The sequence below is a fragment of the Lates calcarifer genome, linkage group LG13, assembly GCF_001640805.2.
Source record: "Lates calcarifer isolate ASB-BC8 linkage group LG13, TLL_Latcal_v3, whole genome shotgun sequence".
Classification (NCBI taxonomy): Eukaryota; Metazoa; Chordata; class Actinopteri; family Centropomidae; genus Lates; species Lates calcarifer.
Window position 1 is genome coordinate 8,801,160 of NC_066845.1, and position 27,838 is coordinate 8,828,997.

Below are 27,838 nucleotides of genomic sequence, written 5' to 3' on the forward strand. Positions count from 1 at the left end.
ATGCACACCCAAGTACACACTCACACACACAGACTATATTGTGCGACACTTACAGTATAACTGTAAGTGTGTAACCACGTTCACAGATAGCTGTCAGCACTCCCACGCCCACATAGCTGCTGCTGTGACAAGAATGTGTTGAGAGACACTCATAAATCACTCTATTCAATGTGCTAGGTGAGTGCATTGGTGGGTGTGTGTATTTATAGGTGATTTATTGACAGCAGCGCCAGAAAAAGTCTTCAATGCTCCTGTGTGTGTATGTGTGCGCGTATTTGTCCTAGAGATGATTTATCGACAGCCAATTAGTATCAGGCCTATCAGCACCGTGTTGCCAGGAAAGATTTTCACTACGCACACATTTACTGTTTGTGCTTTCACACACACACACACACAACCCGCATGTTGAATCATAATTATGCTGCACACTCATCAAAACAAAAGTTCACGTTTTTCAGTAACATTTGAATTAAAACATATTTCTAAACACTTGTCAAACTGTCCAAATGATGAATGACTCTGCCCTGATAGAATTGCAGACAAGTCAACAGCACCTCCATGTGGTTGAAAATAGAACTGGCTTTTATTGATAAATTACCTTTCCTCATATTGATGCGATTAAAAGTCTCCCTGGACATTTAGGCTCTGTGTTGTGCATGCACTGGCAGTTTTCATCCATTAGTTTATGTTTTCTACTTTCCTCCATCAGTTTCCTACTTACTTTCAATTGTTAGCATTTCCTTTAATTGACTCCTTACAAGTTGATCAGTTCTTTACATTTCTACCTCTTCTTTGCTCTCTTTCTTTATCTTCCATTTAGTGGACCTCAAAGTATTTTGAAGTAAGTCTTTTCACATAATTCTGTTGTGTCCTGACGACTATGATGAATATTGCTGTTATATTTTACCCTGCCTTTATTTAGTCTGTTTCTGTTTTTTCTGCCCTGTTTTTCTCTGTCATTGGTTTTCTAGAAAACCCCAACCACCAAGGTATAATGATTGGTATAGACCTATCACTAAATACACTTAACAAAGTGTGGCATGATTTTTTTCCCCAATTTTAGGTTATTATTTTTACAGTGTCACCTTGCCATCTCATGTATCCTTTAATCATCTAACAATTTAATCCAGTTCTTCTGACTGAATAAGTAATGAGGTCGATACATGCACTGTATATTAATTTAAACATCTTGATTGAAAGTAACCTCCTAAAAGAAAACTAAACATGGCTTTTCCTCATAACACGCTTTGGTCGAGAGAGCTACTTACGACCTACTTACAGAAGTCAGTTTAGGAGAATGAAATGTTTTATAGGTTCCTGTGGAATTAAAAGTTATACATTTAACTTTAATAGCTTAAAATACCCCAGAGGAAATGACATCAGTCCTCCAGTTACTTTGATCAATATATGAGAGGCAGGATGTAAAATTAAAAGCGTATTTGCTGATGTCATCCATCCTGTTTCTACCCTGTTCTTCCAGAGCTCCCAGGAAACACGTTGTGGACACAGACATCCATTTTTACCATGTGCCCACTCATGCTGATGCCAGCAGGAAGCGCATAATGGAGGACACAGAGGACTGGCGCCCACGCACCGGCACCACCCAGTCCAGATCCTTCAAGATTCTGGCTCAGATCACTGGCACCGAGAATGGTACATGACTGACTGAAGTGTACGCAGTGACTACCTTTGCAGAGTCACTGCATGGATTGTTGTTAGTGCACCTGAGCTGGTGACCAAACACACCTGAGTACAGTCCCTACACAGGGCACACAAACATACCTAAATCATCATGCTTACTGTTTAACACAATGTTTATTTCTAAAACAAGATTTTTGTAGAACATAAAGGCCACATATTTTTTTTAGAGTGCAGTCATTAATGTTTCCATTCTTTCCCTTTTAGTTCAAGAAGAGGAAGCTGACAAAGCCAAGAAGACAAAGTAAGTGCATGGCAATGAAAATGCTGACTTACTGAAGTTTGTGGTTTTAATAACCCTCATCTCCCTATCATCTGTTTTTTGTGGTTTGTTTGAATTGCATATTCCAGAAAATCTAATCTTTTCTGTTGTTTTCCTTTCTGTTATTTCATTTAACCTGCTCTGTTGGGTGCCTCTACCATAAACTGTAAAGTCTGCATTTATGCTACAACAGCAAATCTGACTCTAAATCTCTGTGGCACAGTTCTGGCAAATATATTGATGCTGTGTGGGCTCTTCCTGTCTAGACAGCAGAGGAAGGATCGCATTTGATCCATTAAGTTAAAAGCCAGGCCTCTGTGTACTGTACAGTTTGTCAATTCTCAGTAGCTTCAAAAGATTGGGAAGCAATTTTGATTAAATTCCCCTCTCAGATTGTTGAAGGTTAATTTCAAATAGCATCATACCAGTGTCTGAAAGTGTGTCCATCTGTGCTTACCAGTTGAAGTGTAGCTACATGTGATGGTCTGTGTGCTCCTTGAGGTTGTTTGTGCATTTGGCTGTGGAAGTGACAGCATTGAAGTGCTGCATGTTGCTTAACCTGTGATTGTGATGATCGTGGCTCGACTGTGGTCTTGTTCTCAGTGTGATGTAATCCATTGGCTGCCCATTGCCCTTGGTGGTTTGTGGCGATACATGTGATCACCGTGTGTCTGTGATCACTCATGATAACATACAGGCATTCCTGCTGACTGTGGATGTCGGCGTGTGACCTCACGGTCCAATTCATTCATAATTTTCGTCCATACTGACCATGATTCATGGGCCGCATTTTGTCAAAATGAAGATGGACTCTTTGGGCACTGGAAATGACAAGTGAACTCAACTGGTAATCCTTACGGCTCACTTTCTTCTTTCTTTATATCGATTTCTGTCATTTTCTATTCTGATGATGACAGCAAAACTGCCCATATCCACTGCATCTAAATGTTTCCTCTGTATCATCAGCTTTTTGTCTGTGGTAACAGCTCCTTCTGTATCATCAAGCTCTCCTTGTGGATTGGCTTACAGTGTGTCTCATCGCAGATCGTAGGGCAACTCCCTAAATCCCTAATCCCTCTTTTCTCTCTCTTTTGGTGTGTATCTCTCTTCTTCTCTCCTCTTACTCTTGCGACCTGGATGGCAGAGTGAACAAGACCACCACTCGGTTGGTGATTGGCCCTAAGTACCATGAGCTGAGAGACTGGCACCATGGAGTGTCTGCTCGCACCCTCAATGTCCAGTAGACTGTGTGCGTCTGTGTGTGTGTCTGTCCATCTGTGTATGTGTACACTATATCATTTTGACTGCTGTAGATAGTTGTTAATTCATTGAACTGTTGCAGGGATACAAGCTTGTAGACTAATGGGAAATTAGGAAGTAAAGGAAAGATACTATAGTGAGAGCTTGCAAAGGAACTGTTGGAGTCTGTGTGTATGTGTTGGTGTGGGTATGTGTGTGTGTGTGTGTGTGTGGAGTTGTTATTCACTGTTACTGTATGTGCCTGCACTGTGCCAGCCTCATTAAGACCTTTATTTAAGTGTTGCTTACCTGCTGGGCCCACTCCTCTGATTCCATCCCCAAGGGTATAAATACCTAAATACACATTTTACCAATGTGTGTCTACTTTCACCTCATACATAAATTTTGAGTTTGATTGAAGTGCATTTGTATGCTCCTGTTTGTGTAGACCTAAAATCATGTCAGTGATTTCATTGATAAGATAGTATCTTCATACTCATAAACACCAAAACATTAAAGTGGATTGTCAGAATGAAGTGGGAAATAACTTTACATATGATTCCAACTGAGTCATTGTGTGGCTGTGTGTGGCGTAATCTTCCAGTGTTACAGAGATTGGAGACAAGGAATCCAGAGTTTTCAACTAGAAGCGTAAAATTCTGAAGGCTCTGATTAAGTGGTCTGAAAATATTCCGTCAGATTCACAGCTGTCAGTCTACATCTGTCCACCTCAATTTTCACTACGGTACATATACAGATTTTTACAAATATTTTTTGCACATCAGTACATGCAATATAGCTGTAACAATATACAGGACCTGTTCACACACTAATGAGGAAAGGGAAGCAGCCAGCATCTGCCTACTGAAAGTTGAATAGATAACATGTCAGGAATCATTCAGTTTTCATTCATTTTGAAATGTAGAACAGAAAATGGCACATAGAATTATGCAGGTCTACATACAGTAAATGAGAAAAAAAACACACCAAAAAAGGACTGAAAATATTTTTTCGAAATGCTTCCACATTGCTACACTATTGTTTCACCCTCATTGTCCTCTGTACCACTGTAATGTGGATGTGGCATAAGGGGAAGGAGTGTGGAGGAAGGAAGGATTTCTGAGATCATTGAAAATAGCCATAGAGTGCATTAGACAGTTATGTATGTTCCTTTATGTTAATTGGACAGTTGAATAACTGTATGTAACAGAAGACATTTAAAAACTTATTTAAAAGCTTTAAAGGCTTGTTTACAGGTGTCATCTCTGCCAACATTGGAAGTATCTTGAAAAATGGTGGCATCTGAAAAAGTGCAAAAGATTTCAACTTGTCCTGCATGTATGTACAGTATATATAAACCGGTGGCCTATGTGCCATGCTGCTCGGATGTAACAATCCAGATCCGTGCTTGAAGACATTTGTATGGTTTAAGGTATATGCAAGTAAAGAAGGAAGGCTCTTATCAGTAAGCAGGTTGTGGAGCTTTGGTGGTTTGCAAAGTGACTGTATAAATGCTATAAATGGCTTGTGATGCAAAGGAATTATTTTAGGCCCTTACTATGTAAAATATTTCTCCAGTGCCTTAACATTTATTTCATCCTGCTGATTTTGCTAACTTTAATGGTAGTTTCTTCTTTGTAGATTGTAATGGTGTTGCATTTGGAAAACATCTGGAAATCTAGTGGCTGAAATTTTTTTTGTTTTTTTTTTGTTTGTTTGTTTGTTTTTTTTGTGATTTGAGTTTGAAAAAGTATTCTACATTGCAGCTAATAAAGTGATTAAGTTTTTTTCTTGTTTCCTTTTCTCTTTTTTCTGGTGTCCCTTTCCATCTCTCTTTTCTCCTCTACTTCCTTAGTTCCTTCACTCTTTCCTCTTCTAGTTGTCTCATTGACTCAGAGACAAACAGTGGGATGGTCAGGTATAAATCATCACCTAAATCTCTTCACCTTTCACCTTGAATTGTCCCTCTACACAGTAGTCACTTTGAAAGAAAACAATCACACAAAGCCCTGTCTTTCAATCACAGGAACTAACAAACCTTCTGTAGTTTTTTGTGTAGAAAAAGGTGAACCAGTAATTTGATCTGTTAAAGACATAATCCCAGACGTTTAACCTTAGACGCTTCTTTGGTATTCACATAAGTGCTAATAACATACTGATATTTTTCATACTTCACTTGACTCCACTAAAACAAACTCAAACTTCAACTGGAATTGTTCACTCAAAACACACCAAAAACTAAACACTGTGAACCCAATAACACTATTCTCTGCTATCTGATATCTGCCAGCGACAGGTCTCCAGCACACCAGTCGTCTGACCAAGTAGGTGTTTCACTCTCAACGCTCAGTGGCCTGAATGGAGAAGAGGCCACGCCCACATCTGCTCACACTGAACAACCACAGGCATGGGCAACAGGCTCATCAGTCAATAGCCATCAGCAGTGGCCAGAGAAGGACACTGTAATTCCACATGATGTCCTCATATCCAATCCTGACAGCCTTTTAAAATCTTCAAACCAAGAGATCAACATAGCATCTGCAACACAGCTTCATCTAGTTGCCATTCCGATGTCATATTCAAATTCTGTAGACATATTTTGTCAAATACACCCAACACATTTACCCAACATGAACTATCCCTTAGCACCAGTGCTGGTACCTTTAACATACAATGGCTCAGCTCTAAACCAAATGCCATCATCTCACACCCATCATCACAGCGTTTCAGATGCTCAAAAGCCAAATGACACTTCACTTGATGCTATGTTTTTGCCAGCTAATGCAACCCATTCTTTTCTTGGACCAAGTCCTGTTTGTACCCAGACCCCAGCATCGTGTTTGCCTATTTTTAGTGTATTACCTGCCCAAACAATAGGAGTATACTCCTCATGTGGTAGCAATTCTGTACCAGCTCCAAATCAAGCACCAGGGACCTCTTCTGATTCAGTCCCTGTCCATAGACCATCTACCCCAGATGTTACCCTCACAGCTCCACCAAGCTTTCAACTCACTACTGAAAGGTAAATTGCATTTGGGGTGTTTTATGAAAGCTCACAGTATTACCCTAAAATGCACAATAGCTTTAATAATAGAAAAGGCTCTGATTATAATCAGAACACATGCTTTCTTTACTTTTGCCTTGATCTAGCAGTTCCCTGGAGACACCACTAGGGGGCAACACAGATTCAGTCAAGGTTTCCATTAACTCTTTGGCTGGCCGTGATGATGACAACCATAAATTAGATACTCCTGTTGCTGAATCTCAAAGGGCTGCGCAAACTCAGTTTTACCTCTCACCTCAACACAGGTGCTGCACCACATTTCTAATACATGAGGAAAACTTTTCTGCAGATTATCATTTACTATTATTGCTTCAACTTTCTTTCCAGTCTGTGCAGTCTTCCCTCTCTTTGTCTTCTCAGTTCCCCAGTCCAAGTCAATACTCATCTATCTCATATATCAGCACATCATCGTGTACTCTCTACCAAACCAGTCAGGTACAAGGTTGTGATGATTTTCACTTAATTGTTGCAGGAACCACAAATCAGGAACAATATCAGTATTTTCTATGGAGACATTTAATATCACTGTCTGGTGCTCCTGTCTTCTGCTATTGTCATACTGTATGAGGATGTATACATGTTTGTGTGTGTGTGTGTGTGTGTGCGTGCGCGCGCGCATGTGTGTGTGTGTGTGTGTGTGTGTATTTGTAAACAGGAGAGAGCTCTTGTTAAGTCCTCTGGACTTCTTACCCAGAGCAGCCCCCTGCCCCCCTCCCCTCACCCCAAGTGCCCCCACACAACAAACATACACTGAGTGCCGTAGTCCGGTGCAGGCAAGGTAAATAACACTATCATTTAGCTATCTCATTGTACTCCAATCTCTTCTTTTAGGCTTTTAATTGACTACTTCTCAATTCTTTTTCATTTTAATCTTTGTGTCCTTTTTATAATGTCTTACAATTGGCATCTTGGTTCCATTATCCTCTGCCTTTCCTGGTCAGAACAACTTATCAGAGCAATCCCAGGCCTCCTGAGAAGGCAATGTCTCAGTCCTTATTGGACGCCCTGCTCATCACTCCGGTCATTGAAAGTTCGCCACTGTACCTGAGGAAAAAGAAGAAGCGTTGTAACGTCAGTGAGCTGCACCTGCCCAAGAACAAGAGGTAGACAGGTCGGACCTGGACAAAACTTGGTTTTACTGAAAATGGTCTTGACTTGAACTTTTACCAGTTGAAAGCACTGGAAAACAAACCATGTTTAATTCAAGAATTTATTATAATTGTTTTTATTTTTGTTTAAGTTTTTTAAGCACAGTTTTGTCCAGGTCTGGATCCAGGAAAGAGTGATTATGTAATTTACAAATAATGAGATATAATATCTTTCATTGTGCATATTAATATTTGATGCATGCAGCCCCTCAATCATAGTGCTCATCCACTAATTCCCTCAGAATAAGCAAACCAGTAAGCCTACATGGAAGATGACTTTAGGAATGGAAAATATGTTTTATTTGTTGAACCACTGGGCTGTGGAAGAAGGCCCAGTTGCTCATTTTTATCATAAAATAATTTTGCTAGTACAATTAACATTTTCTAAAAGAATATTAGAAATATACCTATTTTTAACCCACGGTGTGAACAAAGCCTTTGTGTCCACTGGACATGCCATTTGAGGCAGTGAAAAAGCAATGTTTGTTCAAGCCATGCCAGCACCAAAAGACACGGTCCATATGTCTCTGTCGAGTCAGCTCACACCAACTATGACATTCTGTGGTCACTGTGAAACAGTTTGGCAGTATCTCACAGAGATCAGTCATTGGCTAGTGGACACAACTGTACACATTTAAACCGTGAAGTATGAAAAGTGTGTGTCTGTGTGTGTGTGTGTGAGAGAGAGAGAGAGCGAGAGAATTTGAGTGGGTGATTGTATGGATGAGTGTCTATGTTATTCTGTGTTTGTGAATGCACATGCATGGATAGTATAGTGTGTGAGGACTGAATTTGATCCAAAAAATATCACAGTGCTAAATTATAGACCATCTGTCGTGTGGTGGAGAGAGTTGCTGGACAGCAGTCAGCTATGTTAATGGACCATTTGTTCAATGTTCAAATGAAACCAACACAGATATGAGATGCATAACACAAGTTCTCGTTGGAACTACAGTACACATTGGGTTACTTTACATATGTAAACAGTTGGGGGACTGAAATTTTCTTTTTTTTTCCTCATTATCGCTTAATACCAGAAAACAAAAAGTCTCATTAGGCAGCATTCGGTGCTGAAAATAGACTTAAGACAGGAACAGAAACAGAGATAGAAACCAAAGCCACTGATTGGGTGGTGATCCAGTACATAAGTGTAAAATTCAAGGTTGCACTTAATCTAAGAATGTAAAAGAGAGAATACAAAGACAGAACAGGAGAGGAAGACAGATCAAAAGAAAATAAATGTATTCCTCCCTCCCTAGTTCCTACTGTCCCTCTTTAATTATCCCTTCAGTTAACAAGGTTCATATGTGGCCCAGTACGTCCAGATGGGCAGCACCCTAAATGGCTACTATTGAATCAAAACAGCAGGATTCTCCATTTATCAACCAATCACAGTCTTGCAGAATACAATTAAGTTCCTATGTAATTGCCCTGATTGGTGGAGAATATTAACGAGCTGCACTGTAATTGCCTCTAATGAATGAAGGGCTGGGGAGCATCTTATTTCCTGCTCTATTTGTCACCTGTTGTTAGCCCATTACCATAGCTAATGAGAATGAATGTTGTTAGCTTTTTCACACAGATAATTTGAATAGATGGCGTTATAGCCTCTAGTCGTACAGAGTTTAATTGCCTAAAAGTATGATGAGGATGAGGTCTCTTATGTTCTTTACAGGACCATTCTCCCTAATAAGAGCTAAAGCACTTGTTTAAATTTCCATTGAGAGAAAACTAGGAATTTAGTTTGGTTGTTTGGACAGAAAGCTTACTTATTAACTTGCTTAATTTACCAACTTTTCCAACTTAGCAAAGAGAAGGATTCACAAAGAGAGCAGTAAGGTCAGCATCAAACAGTGACTTGGCAAATTAAAGCACAGTAAATTAAGTACACATGCAAATGGAGTCTGATGAAAACGGTAGTGGTATTGTAGCTAACTGGTACTGTCTGCCTACTGTCCATTCGCATTCAGTATAAGAAGTTAATTTGCACCATATTCTCTGGCTCCACCTGTCAGATACATGGCGTACAAAACGATAAGCTGATAATGAGAATGAAGAGAGATGCTCTGCAGTCTGACAGTCTCTTTCCTATGGAGAGTACTTAGATTAGGGCTGAACCAGCAATAGGCTGATTAGCTGGAATCAATACTAACACAAACAGTCCACTGGGTACATTTATCACAATGCTTGTCATTGCACTGTAGTTTGTTTGTCTAGTGTTTAACAGTGTGTATATTAATCAGGTGACTTTTCTTACCATTTATCCATTCAGTTGAAAGTCAGTCAGAGTGCTTCTTTTCTTCTTTATAATAGCAACTACTAAATATTACATGTAAATGTGACAAGGGTGGGAATGCCATTTTTGATAACATCTAACCAACTATCTCTGTAAATTTGTGTTATGTATAAGTTGCTACCTTAACCTTATTTCTTATTTCTGTGATGTTCTTCTTCTCACACCAAAGGGTGTCTTGGCATCAGTCTGCCACAGAGGAGGGGGACCCCCTCTTCTCTTCCCCCGTCAATGCTGTCTATGTTTTTAGGTAAATTTCCTCTCCACTCCTTTCCCTGTGAGTTGTACATCTGACTCACACATCTCACAACAGTTAGTTACTTAGCTACATAGTTGAGCACTTATTCAGAGACTTTGAATCAGTGACTTTGGAGGTAGTCCTGGGTGGTAAACCAAGCAAGCCCCTTGCTCTTTAGGAACCATTTCATCTCGGATGTCCTGTGTGTTCAGATGAATTATGTGCTCAAAGAATGTCACAGCAAAGGCAGGGAGGGCAGCTGACGCACAGAGAATCTACTGAGGTGAAGCCAACACACACACAAGTGTGACATTCTTCCTCTATCTTTCTCTCTGTCTCTATCTGCCCATTTACCTCTCCTAGTCTCCATCACTCTGATTATATCTATCCCTCTTTCTCTCTTTCTTTCTCACTTGCACAAAACCTACAGGCACAACTCAACGTAACTATGACTGCAGTTGCCATAACATTTGTCTCCCATGAGTCCCCTAACAGCCAAGCACAAGGAGAAGACAGCAGTGATCCAACTGTTGGCATCAGCTACAGCTATGCATTATGGGTGTAATACGTCTGGGGAGAGATTGTTGGCCCACCCAAGCTCCTCAGCTGGCGCTGATGATCACACACGTACTCGAAAACACAGACATGCACACACTTGATGTTACTCACAGAGAGCTTATTCATTTTGCAACATTTTAAAAGTGTAGTGAAGAATTTGAGGCCCTGGGGCCACATTTGATTGAAGAGCAGTGACATTTTGCTCCCTTCCACTATGATAGCTGGACGAGCTGTGGCATCAGAAAATGAATTTGAAAGTCTGTCTTGCTGTTTTTATAACCAAACCTGCAAAAATATTCCACATTCAGTCGAAATAACTTAATTCCAATGAGAGTAATCAACTTCTCTGAAAATATGTATGGCCTAATTTGTTTTATTTTATGTATTATCTATGTGATCAATGAGGGCCTGTTACTTTATTGGCCAGTTACAATTAATGGATAATTGATCAATAAAACATAGAGGAGCAAATATTTTTCTTAGAGGAAGAAAAAAGCACCAAGTGGGGTGGGGGGTGGGGGCTGGGGGGTATTTTGCTCAGTGACACATGTTTTTCCTATGAGAGAACGTTTTGACCCAAGAGAGAATGTGTGACCCGTAAAAGAATATGTTGCCCTTGGAAAATATGTGTTGCCTTAAATCTTGTCTTGTCAAACTTTGGGCAAGGACTGAAAACAATGCCACAGATATTATACTGTATGTTTACATTTCTTTAGAGAGAAAATATGTCACCCTGTGCCACAGCACTGATCACTAAATATGAGCTGACAACCTAGCACGGCACTATACTAGTCTAGTGAATTTATCTGTTTTGTGTAGAGAGCTGAGAATAACCCTTGGTCCCATGCGGTCATTTTCTCTATTTCGTCACTTGAATTAGAGCTCTGGCACCTCTTGATGTGAATACCACTAAATTTTACTGCACGGTCTCTTAAAATTATTTATCCTTTGACCCAAGTGTGAAGTTTAGTTTTATTTCTTGGGGCCACATGAAAATGGACTGCCAGTGTTGCCATGGGGACCCATTGAGTTTGTCTCTCCATCACCTCAGTGTAGTGTCCAAACCCATATATTGTGCATCGTTTATAAAGTAAAGGAGAGAGGCAAGAATGTTTACCTGTATATACAGTAGTATATACAGGTAGTGTGTCTCCCCTCCATCATTAGCACTGCTAGTGTGGCATCTGTCTATAGCACAGGAATGGGCACTTTTGTTCATTACATCATGCTATATTTCACTCCACTGTAGTCAATGACTCACGGTTGAATCATTTAAATTGACATTCTGACATCAGTATTGAATGGGTGTGCTGTATTATTAGTGCTGTGCAAACCAACTTGTGTCCTATCCATCATCAGTCCGTCCGGTGGCCTGGACTCTGTTCTGCATGAATATGACACATGGGCAACATTTTTGTGCGTACTGTACTCACAAGTAGGAAGTGCACCATGAAGCTGAGCACTGTACTATTTTGGCTGTAGCTGCATTCTGTGTTTTGGTTGGTACCATATTTGTCTCGGTGCTGTCAGCAGGTAGGTGGTCTGGAGTCTGTCTTACTGTATTTTGATAGGGACTTGAAAAAGACTGTGCTAGCATTTCTGTACTGTTTTTCTTTTTGTCCTTTTTATTCTAGTGGCCATAAGTATAGTGGGTTCTCAGAGATATTATGACATCTTTATAAAGAAACAATTTACATTCTGCTGTTGTATGATCCACCAATCTGAATTAGGGGGATGCAAATAGTAATTATGTATTTCTAAGCTGTGCAAATAGAGTTTATGTAGCTTTTGATGTGCTGTGGCAATGTTTTTTTTATCATAAATTTAATTACAAAACATATTAAGGGATTTCCATATCATTTGTGTTTCTCTGCACAGTGAGGACAGCGAGGAGCCTGAACTTAACAGCCATGAGTCTGCAGTTGTCAAGACCATGATCAAAGGACCTGCTGCAACTCGGGGTAAACAGTGTGTGTGTGTGTGTGTTTCCCGTCCACTTGGGATTGCAGCATATCTTAAAGGGTTTTTAATTCAGTTTTTCACACAGTCACACATTCACAATGAGCACTGGTTGCAATTATTGCCAGATGTCATTTTTACACCCTGTATAAAATATGATTTATGGACATTGGACCAAGCCACAATTGGCATGTCCCTTATTAAGTGACTGAAATAGCATATCTGCCATTGTGAGCACATATTAAAGAATACAGAATGTGTACATAATACATGGATTTCAGTGACTAAAATACATTTTATATTCATCGTGCCAATGGCTGCATGAAATCTGTGGAATAGTACATTAAGTATACTGCCAAACCCAACAAAAGTATATCTGTAAGGTTATGAGTTGTTTTTACTGTAGGCACTTTGTGGATTTTTTCACTAAATTAACTACCGGAGTACAATCAGACTAAGGTGCCTGAGCTGTTTTCTTAGCATAAGTCATGGGGAATGCATACATGCCCAAAATGTAGACTCCCCCCAGATAGAATCCTAAAAATAAACTCTTTTAGAAATTGAGTTAAATCTTCTTTTTATGTGTGTTTTTTTGATTGATTAATACATTCCCCCCTACAGTTAAAATGGGTTATTCCTTCTCATACAAAAAAATGCTTGGTTCCCAATCCTGGCATAGTGTGAAACTGATTTACTGCTGTTGGATTGAATGTTGTTGCAGCCAGTTAGCAAGGGGAAAGAGGCTTATTTTCCATGGTTGAGGCGTGACATATGTTGTGAAATAGGTCATTGCAGACTTTCTTTTTCTTTTCTCGTCTTTTTCCTCTGTGAAAGCCCATTAAGCAGGCGAGAAGGCCCCGCTCTGCCTGTGGCGCCTTGCTCAGTCACACGTGCAGCAGTTTTACTCTGTCAGAAAGATAATATTTACTGAAGGGACCTGTCGGTAGCTATGAATAAAGTTTTAAAGTCAAGCCATAGAGCTGCAGTATAATGCCTGCACTGCATCTGTCATTTAGCCATTAGAGTCTGAAACTGAGTGTCAGTTTTGTGCATTATTCTCTTTTTCATGACCATACTTAAAATGAATACATTCTTTACATTCTTATCTGTTTATTTTCAAACAGGTCTCTTCTCTTTGAATATAACTAGTCTAAGCTTCAGTGTCCACCCCATCCAGTCTGTTAGCACAAGACCTCTCCTCTCCTCCATTTCTCTCCCTGATGTAACTGCTGCTGAACAAGAATCGTAAATGTAGTCACTTACCCAGGGACTCAGGGACCCAGGATCGTGAAAATATACTATGGTTCCCCACCAGCAGTGAGCCACTGACCCATTTTAAATCTTCAGCAGCAGTTAAAGAAACCAGGCCTTTAGTAGCTGGTTTGTTACTGTAAAACAATATAAGCACTGTTAACATTTGTGAACACAAACACACACTGATGCAGTCATTTGCATCCTTCACTTACTTGCTCCTCTTGTTCCTTCAGCTGCTTCACCTTCAACATAATAATGTAATAAATGGCAACTTGTCTAACAGGTTAAAATCAACCTAAAACAGTCTTTTCCTTAGGTGTAACAAATAACTGCCAGGAAATTTTGGTCAAGCAATCTCACAGTGAAGAAACATTCATATCTGTGGCATCTAAAAACTGTGTTTTAGCCTCCCTCAAGGACTGTCAAACACACATTTCAACTTAAGCCCTTTATTTTTTTATGATGAGGATTTAAAGGAATACCCTACTTGCTCCAACATTAAATGTTAGCCCAGCCCTGCTCTTTGCCCAAAGAGGCACACTTAAACATGTCATGTAGTGGTAAAGCCAAGCTCCAAAAGTAGCCTTTCCCTCACCATGCACACATGTAAAAAAACACATCTCCATCCACAGTATGGGGATCAAAGGCCAAACTACATGTTTAGCCAGGTGTCTGGGTTTTAGCTGAGGGAATGTCTTGGTGGTCTATGTGTGTGTGTGGTTGCATGTGTTTGGTCATGTGTATGCCTGCACATACACCAGAGGAATGTGTTGAAGGTGGAGTGGAATATTGTGTGTATTGCTGAAGATTGATGTGGTGAATCCATGGTTGTGACAACAGTAGTCAGCCAGCTGAATGCACCGCCATGACACCTGCTAGGTGAATAGACAAAGAGGGCAGAGGTCAAATAACTTACACACCTGGGAAGAAAAGACACATGTACACATTTTTTGTAATGTTGTAAGTGCTGACTTTTTTTGAGTTTTCCATTTACCATCTCTGCATCTCCAGCTTTAACCAACATTGCCTTTTATTTCTCTCTTGCCTCCTGCAGGTCACGGCCCACAGAGTGGTTTGATCATTCCGTCTTTCGGTATGAAAGGTAACGGCAGTGCTAGTGTCCCGAGGGGTCCTGTCCCATCCCGACCTGCACCTCAGCCCCACCCTAAAGATGAGGACACCCTGGTCCAGATGGCAGAACACATCCCTGCTGGGACTCGTACACCGATGTGTGCCCACTGCAACATGGTCATCAGGTGAAGAAAAACTGCACTGTTGTATATTTAATCCATTTTTTAAAGCTTTTCAATCATGAAACTGAACAGTCAACTCTACAGAATGAGCATATTATAAATCCATGTGCACTGTCTTCAGGAAGGAAGAAGGCTGTCATGACCATTTATGTTTAAAATTGTGAAAGAAAACAGTGCACATGTATAGTGTTTAGTTCTGTCATATCATGCCCTTAGAGTGCTTGCACAAAGATAATCCAAAAATAGAGGATGTATTCAGCTTTGCTGCACAGATATTAACTGCTACTTAAGCAAATGAAGAATGGGAAAGGAAAATATGTCCACTTCTCAATTATTTAGTGACCCAGTTAGGCACTCAAAATAATTAACTGGAAACCATCTCGAGTACATAATCTGTGTATGAAACTGTAGAACTACAACGATCTCACTGTAGTGTAGATAAAGATAAGGGGAATTAAGTTGCACTTTCAGTAGCTCAAACTGTAGAACGAAATTGCGTTGAATGCACACACACGAAAGGATGATACCACCTCATATGTATCATATGTGGAGTTACATCTGATGGACATAAGCACTAAAACTTTGTCTTAAGGCTGAGGCTACATGAGTTTGGTTTTTCGACTGCATTAAGGCTTCAAAACATAATATTTGTACGATAAAAGTACAGATATTTCTGTCTACCTCCCCTCTTGTTCTGTAACCGACTGCCCTAACCCCAACGTTATCTACCAACTTGTGTCACCTTACATTACATGTCACTACGGATAGGATTGCTCACATGCTAGCGACTGCCAAGCAATCTATCAGGGTTGCTATCAGAGTAAGCTCAGGTATGCACAGCTATTGTGTGGAGTAAATTAGTCTCTGTTGTTTTCCCACTTTACCTAATCATCAGAGTGGATGGGGCCAAGGCCCTGTCTGAGTGGAGGCAGAGGATGATGGTAGACCAGTAGACCTTCAGTAGTGTTATGGCTTTCTGAACAACTTCCTGAATGGAATACTAAAACAATTCAATAATTAATATACAGAAATTTTATCTAACAACAATTTTATAATCTATTAATTGTCTCTGTCCTTAAAGTACACAAGCCAAACTCTGACCAGCTCCAACCTTTCTAATATGATTTTTTGTGAATTCTTTATCATTATAAATATGAACCCTTTGACTTTTGGTTTGCCCATTTGCCCTCTAGTGGCTATTTGTAGACATGGTAATGAAAACAAAGCACATTCACTACATGACCTATTAGTAATAATGGTTTTAGGGTATAGGCATCTATACTTTGCATTTATGATGAGGTGTCCATCTTTGAATGATTCCATGATAATACAAGTAATTCAAATAGTTTGCCTGTTACTTTTGTATATTGGTTAATTCTTGTTAATGCATTATTTTACGTGAAATCGAAAAGTTGATTTCTACTTACCCTGTTGCTTCTGCTTGTCTTTTTTTTCAGGGGGCCCTTTTTAGTAGCAATGGGTAAATCATGGCATAAGGAAGAATTTAACTGTGCCCACTGCCGTACATCCCTGGCAGACATAGGCTTTGTGGAGGAACAGGGATGTGTCTACTGTGAACACTGCTATGAAGATTTCTTCGCTCCAACATGCAGCCGCTGCCAGGCCAAGATACTGGGGGTGAGTTAGTGAGAGGTGAAATGGAGCAGTAGGGTGTCTATGTGTTTTTGAGTGCAGAGATGAAGGCTTGGTAGCACTGTTCTTCTCAAGCTGTCATCTGGCTGCTCTTGTCTATGCTAAGATGGTGAGTCAACTGAGTGTACTTAAGAAGCAAAATATCACAAAGATGACAACTAAACTTACAGTGTAGTGCAGGGAAAGATAAAAGCTGCAGTGTTAGCCTGACGATTTTACACAAGTACCATTCACTTACTGTACAGCTGGCCTCGACATAGTAACTCCACCACCTGCTGGTTCACCTGTCACACATACCAACTTGTGTTTTCATTTCTGTCATGTCTTCTCCACATACTGTGGAATAAGGTTGCTTGTAGATTCTAATTGCTGCCAAGCCTGGATAAATAGAAAGAATGACCAAGATTATCTGGGCAAAAAGGTTTGCTGCAGTCTTGCTACACTGCAGCTCCAACCATAAAGATACATGAAAAAATACATAAAGGACAAGTGCAGCAAAGCTGTCGGTTTAGGAAACTTCTTTAGTGACCACTGCTGAAACTCAGGAATGCAGTAAATGTTGAGGTATTAGTAGAATTAGGCTTAGAGGCCTAGAGGCTGCAGGTGTAGCTTGAACCCAGATTGTCAGGAAGCTGGGATCTCTGCTCTTGTAGCGGCTTTGACATTCATCCCTCACGTGTTCTAACCTCTTTAGCCTCAATCCCTTTCAACCCTCTATTTCTCACACATCTTCAACCAGCTTACGGCTTCTTATTAACCTGTTTTCTCACTCCCTCTCTCCTAATCCTTCATTTTACTCTGACCCACCAACTTTCCATTGATCCCCTGTCCTGTCTTGTTCTTATAGTGTAAGGGTGGGAAAGAAAGCAGTATGTCTATTTTAAGCTGGGTCATGTGGGCTCACAAGAAAAAAAAAAAGAGTAATATTTTAGTGTGACATGAGGAAAGGTCAGACTGTATGAAAGGCTGTGCATACCTGATACATGTTTAACAGACACATGTATCCATTCTGATCAAATGGGCGTTGATAACACAATATTACATGTACAACATAAAAAATGACCCAGTAAGCAAGGTAACATGGCAGCATGCCTCCAAAAGTCACGGTATCCACAATTCCTTTATCTAACCACATTGTTTGCATTTGCACCCAGGAGGTGATAAATGCCCTCAAACAGACGTGGCATGTGTACTGCTTTCTGTGCGCTTGCTGTCAACAGCCAATCAGAAACAACACCTTCCATCTGGAGGATGGAGAACCATACTGTGAACAAGGTGAGTGATGATGACTCTGAACAATGTGCTGATTGGACACACTGAGTGTGCTGCTCGGGCTCACGAATGCTGTCTTTCCATACGCAGTCTGTGAATGGAAAGACACAAGTAGGCTTCAGACTCTTTGCCCTCGATTGCACTCTGTCAACTGCCCTTTGTGATTTCTGTGTAGAGTACTCAAGTTCGATTGGGTATTTCCATTTTATTTGATGTATGTCATCTTTCCTTGTCTCTAAAAAGACTTCTACAGTTTGTTTGGGACTGGCTGCCATGGCTGTGAATTCCCCATAGAGGCGGGAGACAAGTTCCTTGAGGCCCTTGGTTACACCTGGCATGACACCTGCTTTGTTTGTGCTGTAAGTGAGAGTCATAGACACACATCACAGTAAATTCAGTGCATCACAGGGCTTGCACATATTACGTGACATCACATTTGCATATAATCCAATCTTTTTATATCCAACGTGGTATGTCAGGAGCACAGTCTAGAGCAAATACTGTCTCTCAAAGTGATGTGATAGACATTGTTATTATTATTTCTAATGATAGATTAATGAAGAGTTTTTAAAGTATCCTGGACAACTTTACTTAACCATTCTTTGTGTGTGTGTGTGTGTGTGTGTGTGTGTGTGTGTGTGTGTATTTGGCCTTTTACAGGTGTGTTGTACCACACTGGAAGGCCAGACCTTCTTCTCCAAGAAAGACAAACCCCTTTGCAAGAAACATGCTCACACACTGAAGATATGAATCTTGGACACTTCTCACACTTTTTGGCCGTACATCTTTTGTTTGTTTTTTTTTTTTTTTTTTTGGTAAAGAACACCCCTTGCTGTTATAATAGTTAGTCTATGCAACAGTATAACTCAAGCAATATTCACTCATGCATGGTGGTGGCTCCTGCAGGCTAGCTAACATAAATGTATTCTGGCACCCAAATCCATCATAAACAAAACATAATAAGCTTTCATCTTATGATCTCCACCTGAGGCAGCAATAAGGCTTGCAGTTTACAATGATTGTTTTTTGACCAATTCAATAGAAAACATTTAGAACTAATCAGTTTAATCAGAGTTTATCTGAATCTTATGCACTCTTGGATCCAAAGTAGAACAGTTTTACTGCTAAATGTTGCAGTGTATGTCTGCTACCACTAGGAATCACCAAAGTCAGTAATTGAATAACACATGATCCTTTATTCTTTAATCCCGAATTAATCTTGAGTTTCTTAGAAGTATGACAGTGATGGGATCATCACATTTCCTATCCACTGTCATTAGACAGTACCAGAATTGTGTGAAAACATACGTTCATACCCATACTATATACTATATAATTACAATGAGAGTGAAGGATATTGGACAATTATTTTCCAAACAGGAGTTTATTTTGTTTGTGTCAGTGTTTGTGCAGCTGTAATCTAATTACAGTCTGCAGCTTTTAAGAGTTTAAGAAAATATTAGTCATTCTATTTCCTGTGTCACACTTTTTAAAAATATATATGTATCAAAAATTTCTGAATAGGTTAGGATGAATGTCTGAGATGGTTAAAGCTGTTGCTTTTGATAAATGCTTATAATTATTTGAACCGTTTCTGTATTTTTTAAAGAAACTGTGTATTTTATTTTCAGTGTTTTGTGTGAAACTGGTAACATTGTCAAAAATATTTAAATATTTCAAAAATATAACCTCTGTTTCAAAACAAAAGGTCATATTTAGTATTATGAATTTGGAACAGTAAGGCACCTGAGAGAGAGAGGCAAAGAGAAGGAGAGGTGGTCTTGATCTTATGGAGGACAGAATTGGCCCTAAATATAAAATAAATAATATACATACAAAATAAATAAATAAAATATAAGGCTATTATTTGTATATTTATGGATTTCTCCTCGCTATGTGGACTTAATTTACAACTGCATTGAAAAGGCAGAAATATGTTTTCTATACTGAGTGCCATATAGTTTCATTAATCATATTCATACTTTTATGTAATTTACCTCATGCTATTTTATATTTTCATTATATATTTTGAATAATTTGCATTAATTTCTGGTTGGTTCAGTCCTCTACATACTTCATGAATGTAAGAAGGCTTTCTGGCCCGCAGGAAAATAAGGTGTCAAACACATGGATACTATAATCCCTGTGCAGTAGACACTGTATATTTTATTTTGTTGATAGAGGGAGAAATATCTTATCAGACATTATGTATTTAACTGTTTGGGTAACTGGGTTTTTGCTTTTCAGGGACTGGTGCAGGAAATGGATGGCAGGTAGTGTCTTCCGTGTTTTTATTATCTCACTGTCACTTGACTTAAGGGTCCCAACTTGTTGATTTGATGATATTTAGTTTTAATTATGGCTGAGGGGAAGATATGGTTTGTTTTGTTTTCCAAACAGCAGAGCATATGGCAACAAAACTGTCTATTATCTTTAAAATATTTGGGTTTTTACTGTATGGGACAAAAGGGGGTTAGTACAATATACAGTGTTAACTAAATTTTACAGTTGGAACTATTCAAATTTATCTGAGTTGTTTAATAAATGATGTACTTTAAACCCCTAACATAAATATCTTGTGTTTCTTTATGTTTGTTGTCAGTGGAACACTATCTCTCCTTACCACACTTCCTGTATTATTTCTTGAGAAACCTTATGATGGTATAGAGGAGTCTGATATAAGCAGTGTGAAATGCAGATTTCAACGCATGTCCCTGCTATGCTGAGAAAGGTTAGGAGGAGATACAGATAAAGAGAAACAGAGGTGACAGGAGGAGAGCAAGTTAGAATGAGGATGTGAGTGATGCCAAGAATCTATGAAAACCATAAAATGGGTATTTGGGTCAAGTCCTCTGAAGAGGACATACTGCACGTCTTTGGAAACATTTATCTCTTTTCATCAGTGAGATAATGTCACTCATCATTTCCACATCTTCCACACAACAGTGTTTTTACTCGCGTTTGGTAAAGAGAATGTGATTTTTACTCACATGTTTCTATTGAGTTTTCACAAGACAAATCAACAAATACTCATGCAAAGCCGCCCACCTTACACACATCAGCGTCGACTCCTGACACATTAATGAGGAGTCGGCCATTTTCCAAAATAAAGCAGATAAGATACTGACCAGATCGTATGAAATTTTCAGGTTGATCCAAGAGTAGTATGCTTTAGCTGTTTTGAGTTTTAGGTGTGCCATTACATCCTCCAACCAGTGTTTATGAGATGGTGGTACATTCTTTTCTCATTTGAGGACAATCAGTTGTTGAAGAAGCAGTGTAGACAAAGAGAATGTGATATCTGTGTATGGAGAGGTGGAGGGGCGCAGCTGGATGGAACAAAGACATGGGTAAGGCTGAATCATCCCCTCGTAGTTTGTACCACATGTTCTACATTTAACATGACGATAGTTTACATATTTCATTTGGAAGTGATAGTGCTAATTTCTTACTTGAAACTGTACTGTCTCATCACATTAGAGTAAAGATATGCCAGTGACTCCAAAGACTTAGAACTGTCATTGGTAAACATCCTCATACTTTATTGTGACTGACCATTCTATTTTCAAAATAAAATAAATCCATTCAAAAAGAAAGAAAGAAACTCTCATCCTTCCATTATAACCAGCAGATAAGGCCCACTTTCTACCCACTGTTTATTTTTTCACTTTCAGGTTACCAGTGAATTTATTATTTTCTGTGAACAAATTGTGCAGTTTGCCATTTTTAGTTAGCTTTTTATTATTTATTAGACACCAAGAAGGTGAGTGGTTTGTGGAAGCCACTGAGAGCAGCAGAAAAGTCCCTCAGTCACCTCTCTGACTCCTCTCTGATGACTTATGACCACTACACTCAGCAACCGTACATACAGACTCAGTGTTACAGACTCAGTATTTACTCACTTTACTACAATAACAATGCTGCTACCTTGCACCTTGTTTACATACATCATCTGTTGAAGTTTTTTGTTTTTGTTTTTGCACTACCATCCTTCAACTTGGTTGGTTATTTTTCTTCTTGTAAATTTTAATTCTAAAATGTAGCTTTATTCTTCTGTATTTATTTTATTATAGGGAACCTCCCCAAAGGATCAATAAAGCTCTTATCTATCTATCTATCTATCTATCTATCTATCTATCTATCTATCTATCTATCTATCTATCTATCTATCTATCTATCTATCTATCTAATGCACTCCTTCTCTGCGGCATTAATCACCCCTCATACAGCTGAGTGGATCCTAGAGGAGCAGAGAGGTTTTCATGAGTGAGGTATATGTGACCCCGTGTGCGCGCGCGCGAATGAGGCGAGAGAAAGAGAGAAAGAGAGAGAGGCTACAACTTTGGCGTGGAAAGACACCGACTCACATCTGCGAAGTACCGACTGCTAAAACTTTTCCTCTCCGCCGAAATAAGAAAGCAAGACAACAACCCCGAGGTGAGTAAGAAGTAAAGGCAGGTGACACCGGCAAATAGTTTTTGCGCAGTTGTTTTTACGCTCTTAACGTCTGTTTTTAATCTCAACAGTTTGCTATCACCCCGGGAAAGTTTGACAGGCGTTGTTCTTTTTGTTTGTTGGGTGTTGACAATCTGCTGCACGTGCGATTTCAGCTTCTGCTCAGTCTCTGTCGTGCCTCCTTACGGCACCTAAATGTAACGTTTAAGTGATGAGAACTTGAATAGTTTGCAAATTACTACTTGCAAGTCTCAGCACACTGAAATAGACTGAAAAGGCTCACGTAGGCTAATTTGTCATTAACCCCCCGCCACTGAACACTAAACATTAAACTGAACACACTAAGTTCTGTGAAAATATTCAAATTTAAAGACACTGTAAAACGCATTCCTGTTGTATACGTTTGGAAAAATGTCTCTAAAGTGACCTAGCATTACTTTTAATATGCCACTGGGGGCCAGGGTGTCCAATTGTCTTTGTGTGAATGAGTGTTAAAGAGTTTGCATGTGTTAAAGGTACCAGAAAAGACTAGTCTCCTGTATGTTTGTATAGTAGTAATGGTAATGCCCATATTAACACAAGCTTTTTTTTCAGAAAGATACCTGGACAATATGGCAGCAGTAATGGCAGATATAAAACAGTTACAGTCCCACAGTTTGAAAATGACACACATAATGAATGTGATCACTAATTTCACAGTTATGTCTCCTGTTTTTGTAGACATTACTCTTAAGGAGCGGCAACTTCATAACAACAGATGAATGTGAGAGCACAGATACACAGAACCTTGATAGCATCAATCTTGATTATCATAAGCATTTTTTTAAAGGCAGTTCCTTCATTGTGTTTTTCCGAGCTTTCACATGAAATGTATCTGTGAAAAATTTTATATGAATTCTGTAAAAATATTACTCTGTAGATACAGTGAGAAGAAGCTGAGAACCCTCTGTGTTGGGATCCTACACATTCTAGTAGCAATGACCTGTCTTTAAGTTTTGAGACTTTGGTGAAGTGAGCCCCCTTCTTCAAGGGCTCAGCAAGCAGGAAAAAATTAAAATGAACCTCAATACAGCCTCCAGCACTGAATAACCTACAGCCCAGTATTCCCCATACACCCCACTTATATACACACACCCAGAGGCATGCACACACTATTCAACTCTCCCTGCGAGTCCAGTAACCAGGTCCAGGTGTTTGTCAGTGTGGGTTATGACAAGAGTATATCTGTATGTGTGTGTGTCTGCGTGCACATGAGCAAGCATGTGTGAATGTATATCCAGATGGCATAATACTGCGGCTCCAAATCTTACCTCACCTCATCTTAGGGGTCTGGGGGCAGTAACACCAGGGGGACCACGCAGAAAAATACTCTGCAAATATGAATGAGAGAAGCAGAGGTCCAGATGTGTGTGTATGTCAGTGTGTGTGTACTGTTTTCCTTGCTTGTCAGTCTAGTAAGTGTATGCAGTTGTTGAGGCTTCACTGGGAACAGCAATCTTATTTAGGTCAGGAACACACCACGCAAATCTGAGAAACAGCCACATTCTCAATTGGCTGTGTAATTGAGTTTCACATAGCAACTGTAAACAGAACGTTTCCCTCATTTTCTTTTCTTGTGTGTATCTGTGTGTGTACATGTGTGAGGGAGGAGGATCAACTCAGACACTTAACAGTTTCAGACACCTCGTGATGTGAGACGAGGTGTCTGTTGGAAAATTCAGATCACATTGCTGGAGCTTAATCTACACGCTAAGAATAGCAAATTAGCCAAAAACAAACTCAATTTCTGTCTGTCTGGAGGAAAGATGAGCGGAACACAAAGCGGAAAATACTGACGGAGAATGTAGTAGAGTACATTTATGATACATGCAATGACTGACTTAAGCGTAGTAAGAAAAATGAGAAGAAAATGGCTAGTACAAATCTGTAAATGTATTTCCCTTTATGGACACGTCAGTCTTATTTAGTTGTTTTTTTTAATGTATTGGTGTCAAAAAGTTCTGAATGCAACAACGAGGGTTGTTGAAATGAACTATAAAGCAATGAGCACCTTATGACATCATGGACATCTTCAAGTGTCAGTCTTTCTTCTGATACTGTGACGTAGGGTTGGGTGATTGGACGAATATATCGGCTAACAGCGATTTGCTGAGTCCATCGCCAGTTGGTTTTGTTCAACACTAAAGTAAAACAAACTTTGTTGTGCAGCTGTTTGCCCAGGCGTGTGCAGCACACACACCTGCATGAATATATCGGCAATTGTGGGTTGTTGGACCGATGGTGGCCATTTTTTTAACATATTCTAACCCTACCATGATGTCTGCATGCCACATCCCACTGCTTATCATGCTTCTCCACATACAGGGGGAATCTTTGCTAGGAAAAAAGTAAATGCCTTAAGCACCTGAATCCAATTACAGTCACCTCTTTATTTTGTGCAAGTAAACGCACCTAGAGAGATGTATATAATTGTAAACTGTAATTTAGACAGCAGGGTAAAGGTCATAATGAGAGTAAAAACTATTGTTCACGTGAACCCTATAGTTTGTCAGTGATAAGCTTCTCTAATGTCCAGTTTCCTCAACTTGGGGATGGAGTTGATAACAATCAAAGAGAGATAAGAGCCTTGAGCCTGAGGCCTTCTTCTCGAAAAGCTGTCTTTCTTAATTACAGTGTCAGTGTGATTTATAGAGATGTTCCAGTATTTGTCTTTATCTGGATTCAAACAGATATTCTGGTGCAGGGTTTCCACATGCCTTGAATATCCCTCACAGCTTATAGAGGTGAGATAATAAACAGCCTCACAGGTTTTTCATAATGAAAACTGAATGTAGCATGTGTGGAAGAAAAAAACTGTCATATTTATCATCATACTTCAAACCCTTGGCTCTGTCCTCTGGTAGAGATTGAGCAACAATCACAAGAAAAGGCAGTGCTTGATCATGTGTGTTTGCAGGTTTGAGGTTCACACAAGCTGCTCTGACCTCCTGCAGCTCTATTCAGTATCACTTTGTAAAAATTATCCAGCTACTGTAAAAGTGCCTAAATATGTCCAAATGTAGGTTTAGACCACTTTCTAACCTTAATTAAAACCCAACAAATCTTTGCTAAGCTATGGCCAATTACATTCCCATAAGACTTCCCACTGTGCTGCTTCACAATAAACCTTGCATTTGCTGGAAGACATTTTCTGTGTAAAGCAGTAAAGTGCTGAATTTCTGGTAACAGCATGTTCTCTCGCTTGTTTATGCCTCTGCAGTTCTTTAATCCCAGTATGGTTGTGGTCAGGTATTTTTCTTAATCGGTGTGGCTTTTTAGGAAGAAAACACTTTGGCAGGCTGCTTTAGATTTAGGTTTGCAGTTTGGGATTTAGGCAAGTTTTCAGACAATTTTCCTTGATTTGTAGGAAGAAATGTAGGCTGCTCCAACTGAGTGAATACCATCAAATAACAATATTTTAAGCAAGACTTGAGGTCACCATCTCTGTGGTGAGTTGTCTTTGTCTGCCAGACAGGCTACGTGGCTTTCACGTGTCTTAACTGCAGATGTCATGTTGGATTTGTTCAGATTTATTGAGGGTAGCTGTGGACAGATGAGTTATTGTTTTCTTCACTTGCATTTTCCCCAAGGTGATATAACCTCCCTCCTAATCTCCCAGTGGTGTGGGGTACACAGTTTTTGTATACTTTATCTTGACAAAAGGCTCACTAAGCTGTCTGTAGCTCAAGAAAGCAAAGCAAATATATCCCAGTATAAATATGGCCACTTCCAATAAATACTTTACATGGATGCCTTTACTGAAAACATGTTGTGTTCTGCTCTAAAAAGCCTGTTCTGGCATTCTTATGACAACAATCAATTCCAGTATATTCATCCCAAAGTCACACATTGAATTTTTTAAAAAAGTCATTGCGTAAGCAAGATCAGAAGTGTGTGTGTGTGTGTGTGTGTGTGGCCTTTGTTTTCACACACATGGATCCCATCAGGTTTTCCTCTGTTGTCCTCTGATGCTGGGATGAGTTAAAAATCTGACACTTGACTTTTTAGATGGAAATTGTGATCTATAGCCTGTGCTGCTTTGATAAGTTCAAGCAAGCATGCACTGACACATGCACACACACAAGGCTTTTTCTTTTTTTTTCTTTAACTGCACATCACACACAATACTCACAGTTCATAGATTTTATCTATGGTAAAGTGAGTAGGGGTCAACAGTGCAGGATTTTTGATCATTTCTGATCATTTTCACACTGTTTCACTGCCTAACAATCTGCTGTCTCAACCAGTGAATATATGCATACTGTGTCACAGTTAAATGACACAGTATGCACCATCCTCTCAACACTGTATGTAAATTTTTACTGTAATCTACCAGGCCGTATTGTCCAGTGAAGTGAGCACCTGACACGATGAATCAGGACTCAGGTCATTCTTTTTCAGGTTAATCTTATTCATTACTTCTACCACTGTTGTTGTTAGGCAGCTAAGGCAAACTAAATGTTCTTAATTGGAGTGACCATACATGTGTTTAAATAACCCTCTAGTTAAAAAGAGACTTGATGCAGGGCATGAGCCACAGAGAGACAGAGATAGCATCTGACAGGAAATTTGCCTACTGGGTTAAATGCAGCTGTTGAACTGTGGATGAATGATGAGGAAGACACTTACAGAGGAGTAGTCAGTCCACAGCAAAGTCTATCTTGAAGGCTTGTGGTAGCTTCTTGTATACAGTTTGTGTGTGTGAACAGTTTGTGTGTCTGTGTAGGACACAGTGAGATGAAGTTGATAAAGTTGGTGTTTGTGTCTGGTTGTATGAAGACTGAAGTGTCTGCATGTAAACTGTGTGGGAGTGTAGGTGTTATCGACAAATGTATCTGTGATGAACAATGAATTTGCATGTACTGTATGTATTGCTTTATGGTAGCAGAGACTGAATGGGAATCAGAAAAATGTATCTTATGTGTGATAGGATTAGTTTGTATGGGCACGAACATAATATCGGGAGCATTTATATTCAAGTCTGTGCTTATCTTTTCACAACCAGATCATCCAGCCGCACAGTCTCATTATCTTAATCTGCGGCTCCATTACTCCTCTGCTCTTCCCCTTAGGGTGGATATTTGAACACACAACCTCTTCTGATCTCACGATGCAGATATTCTGTCCCTATGCTCTATAATTCACACGGGGTGCACAGTTCAACCGCTCCTCCCACCTGGTGTTCTCCTTTTTCTTTCCTTTGAATGATGTGATGAAGAGTTGGCATCAGCACCTTTTTTAGAAACAATACTTGAAATGTTCCAGTCCTGTCTGCCCCCTGTTTTTTGAAGAGAACTCCAGGTCCCAGAAGGAGATCATAGTAATCAGCAAATAACTGAGACGAACTTTGTGGCTAAAATAAAGCTGCTGGCCGTAATACTACACTGAGAACAGCATAGGTTGATGGTATAAAACGTGTTTAAATTATGATTTATTAGCCCGACTAATAGCCC

General features: G+C 39.6%; 2 protein-coding genes across 5 annotated transcripts in view; both read left to right on the forward strand.

Annotated features, from left to right (window-relative positions):
* Positions 1-20,015, forward strand: part of pdlim5a (PDZ and LIM domain 5a) — a 55,524-nt gene extending 35,509 nt beyond the window's left edge. For 2 of the 4 annotated variants that reach the window (XM_018669542.2, XM_051075109.1), the window contains exons 6-13: positions 1,481-1,653; positions 1,906-1,942; positions 12,379-12,461; positions 14,768-14,969; positions 16,424-16,604; positions 17,774-17,894; positions 18,135-18,250; positions 18,552-20,015. In XM_018669542.2, the coding sequence (XP_018525058.1) occupies positions 1,481-1,653; positions 1,906-1,942; positions 12,379-12,461; positions 14,768-14,969; positions 16,424-16,604; positions 17,774-17,894; positions 18,135-18,250; positions 18,552-18,641 (1,003 nt within the window). In that variant the 3' untranslated portion in view covers positions 18,642-20,015. Of the gene's footprint in view, positions 1-820; positions 842-971; positions 990-1,480; positions 1,654-1,905; positions 1,943-12,378; positions 12,462-14,767; positions 14,970-16,423; positions 16,605-17,773; positions 17,895-18,134; positions 18,251-18,551 lie in introns of all 4 variants that reach the window. The other 2 variants (XM_051075107.1, XM_051075108.1) reach the window with 2 other exon arrangements.
* Positions 20,016-22,157: 2,142 nt separating this feature from the next.
* The window catches only part of bmpr1ba (bone morphogenetic protein receptor, type IBa), a 68,947-nt gene continuing 63,266 nt past the window's right edge, over positions 22,158-27,838 (forward strand). Inside the window, exon 1 of the mRNA XM_018668849.2 lies at positions 22,158-22,328. The gene's annotated coding sequence lies outside the window, so the exon portion shown is untranslated. The remainder of the gene's footprint in view (positions 22,329-27,838) is intronic.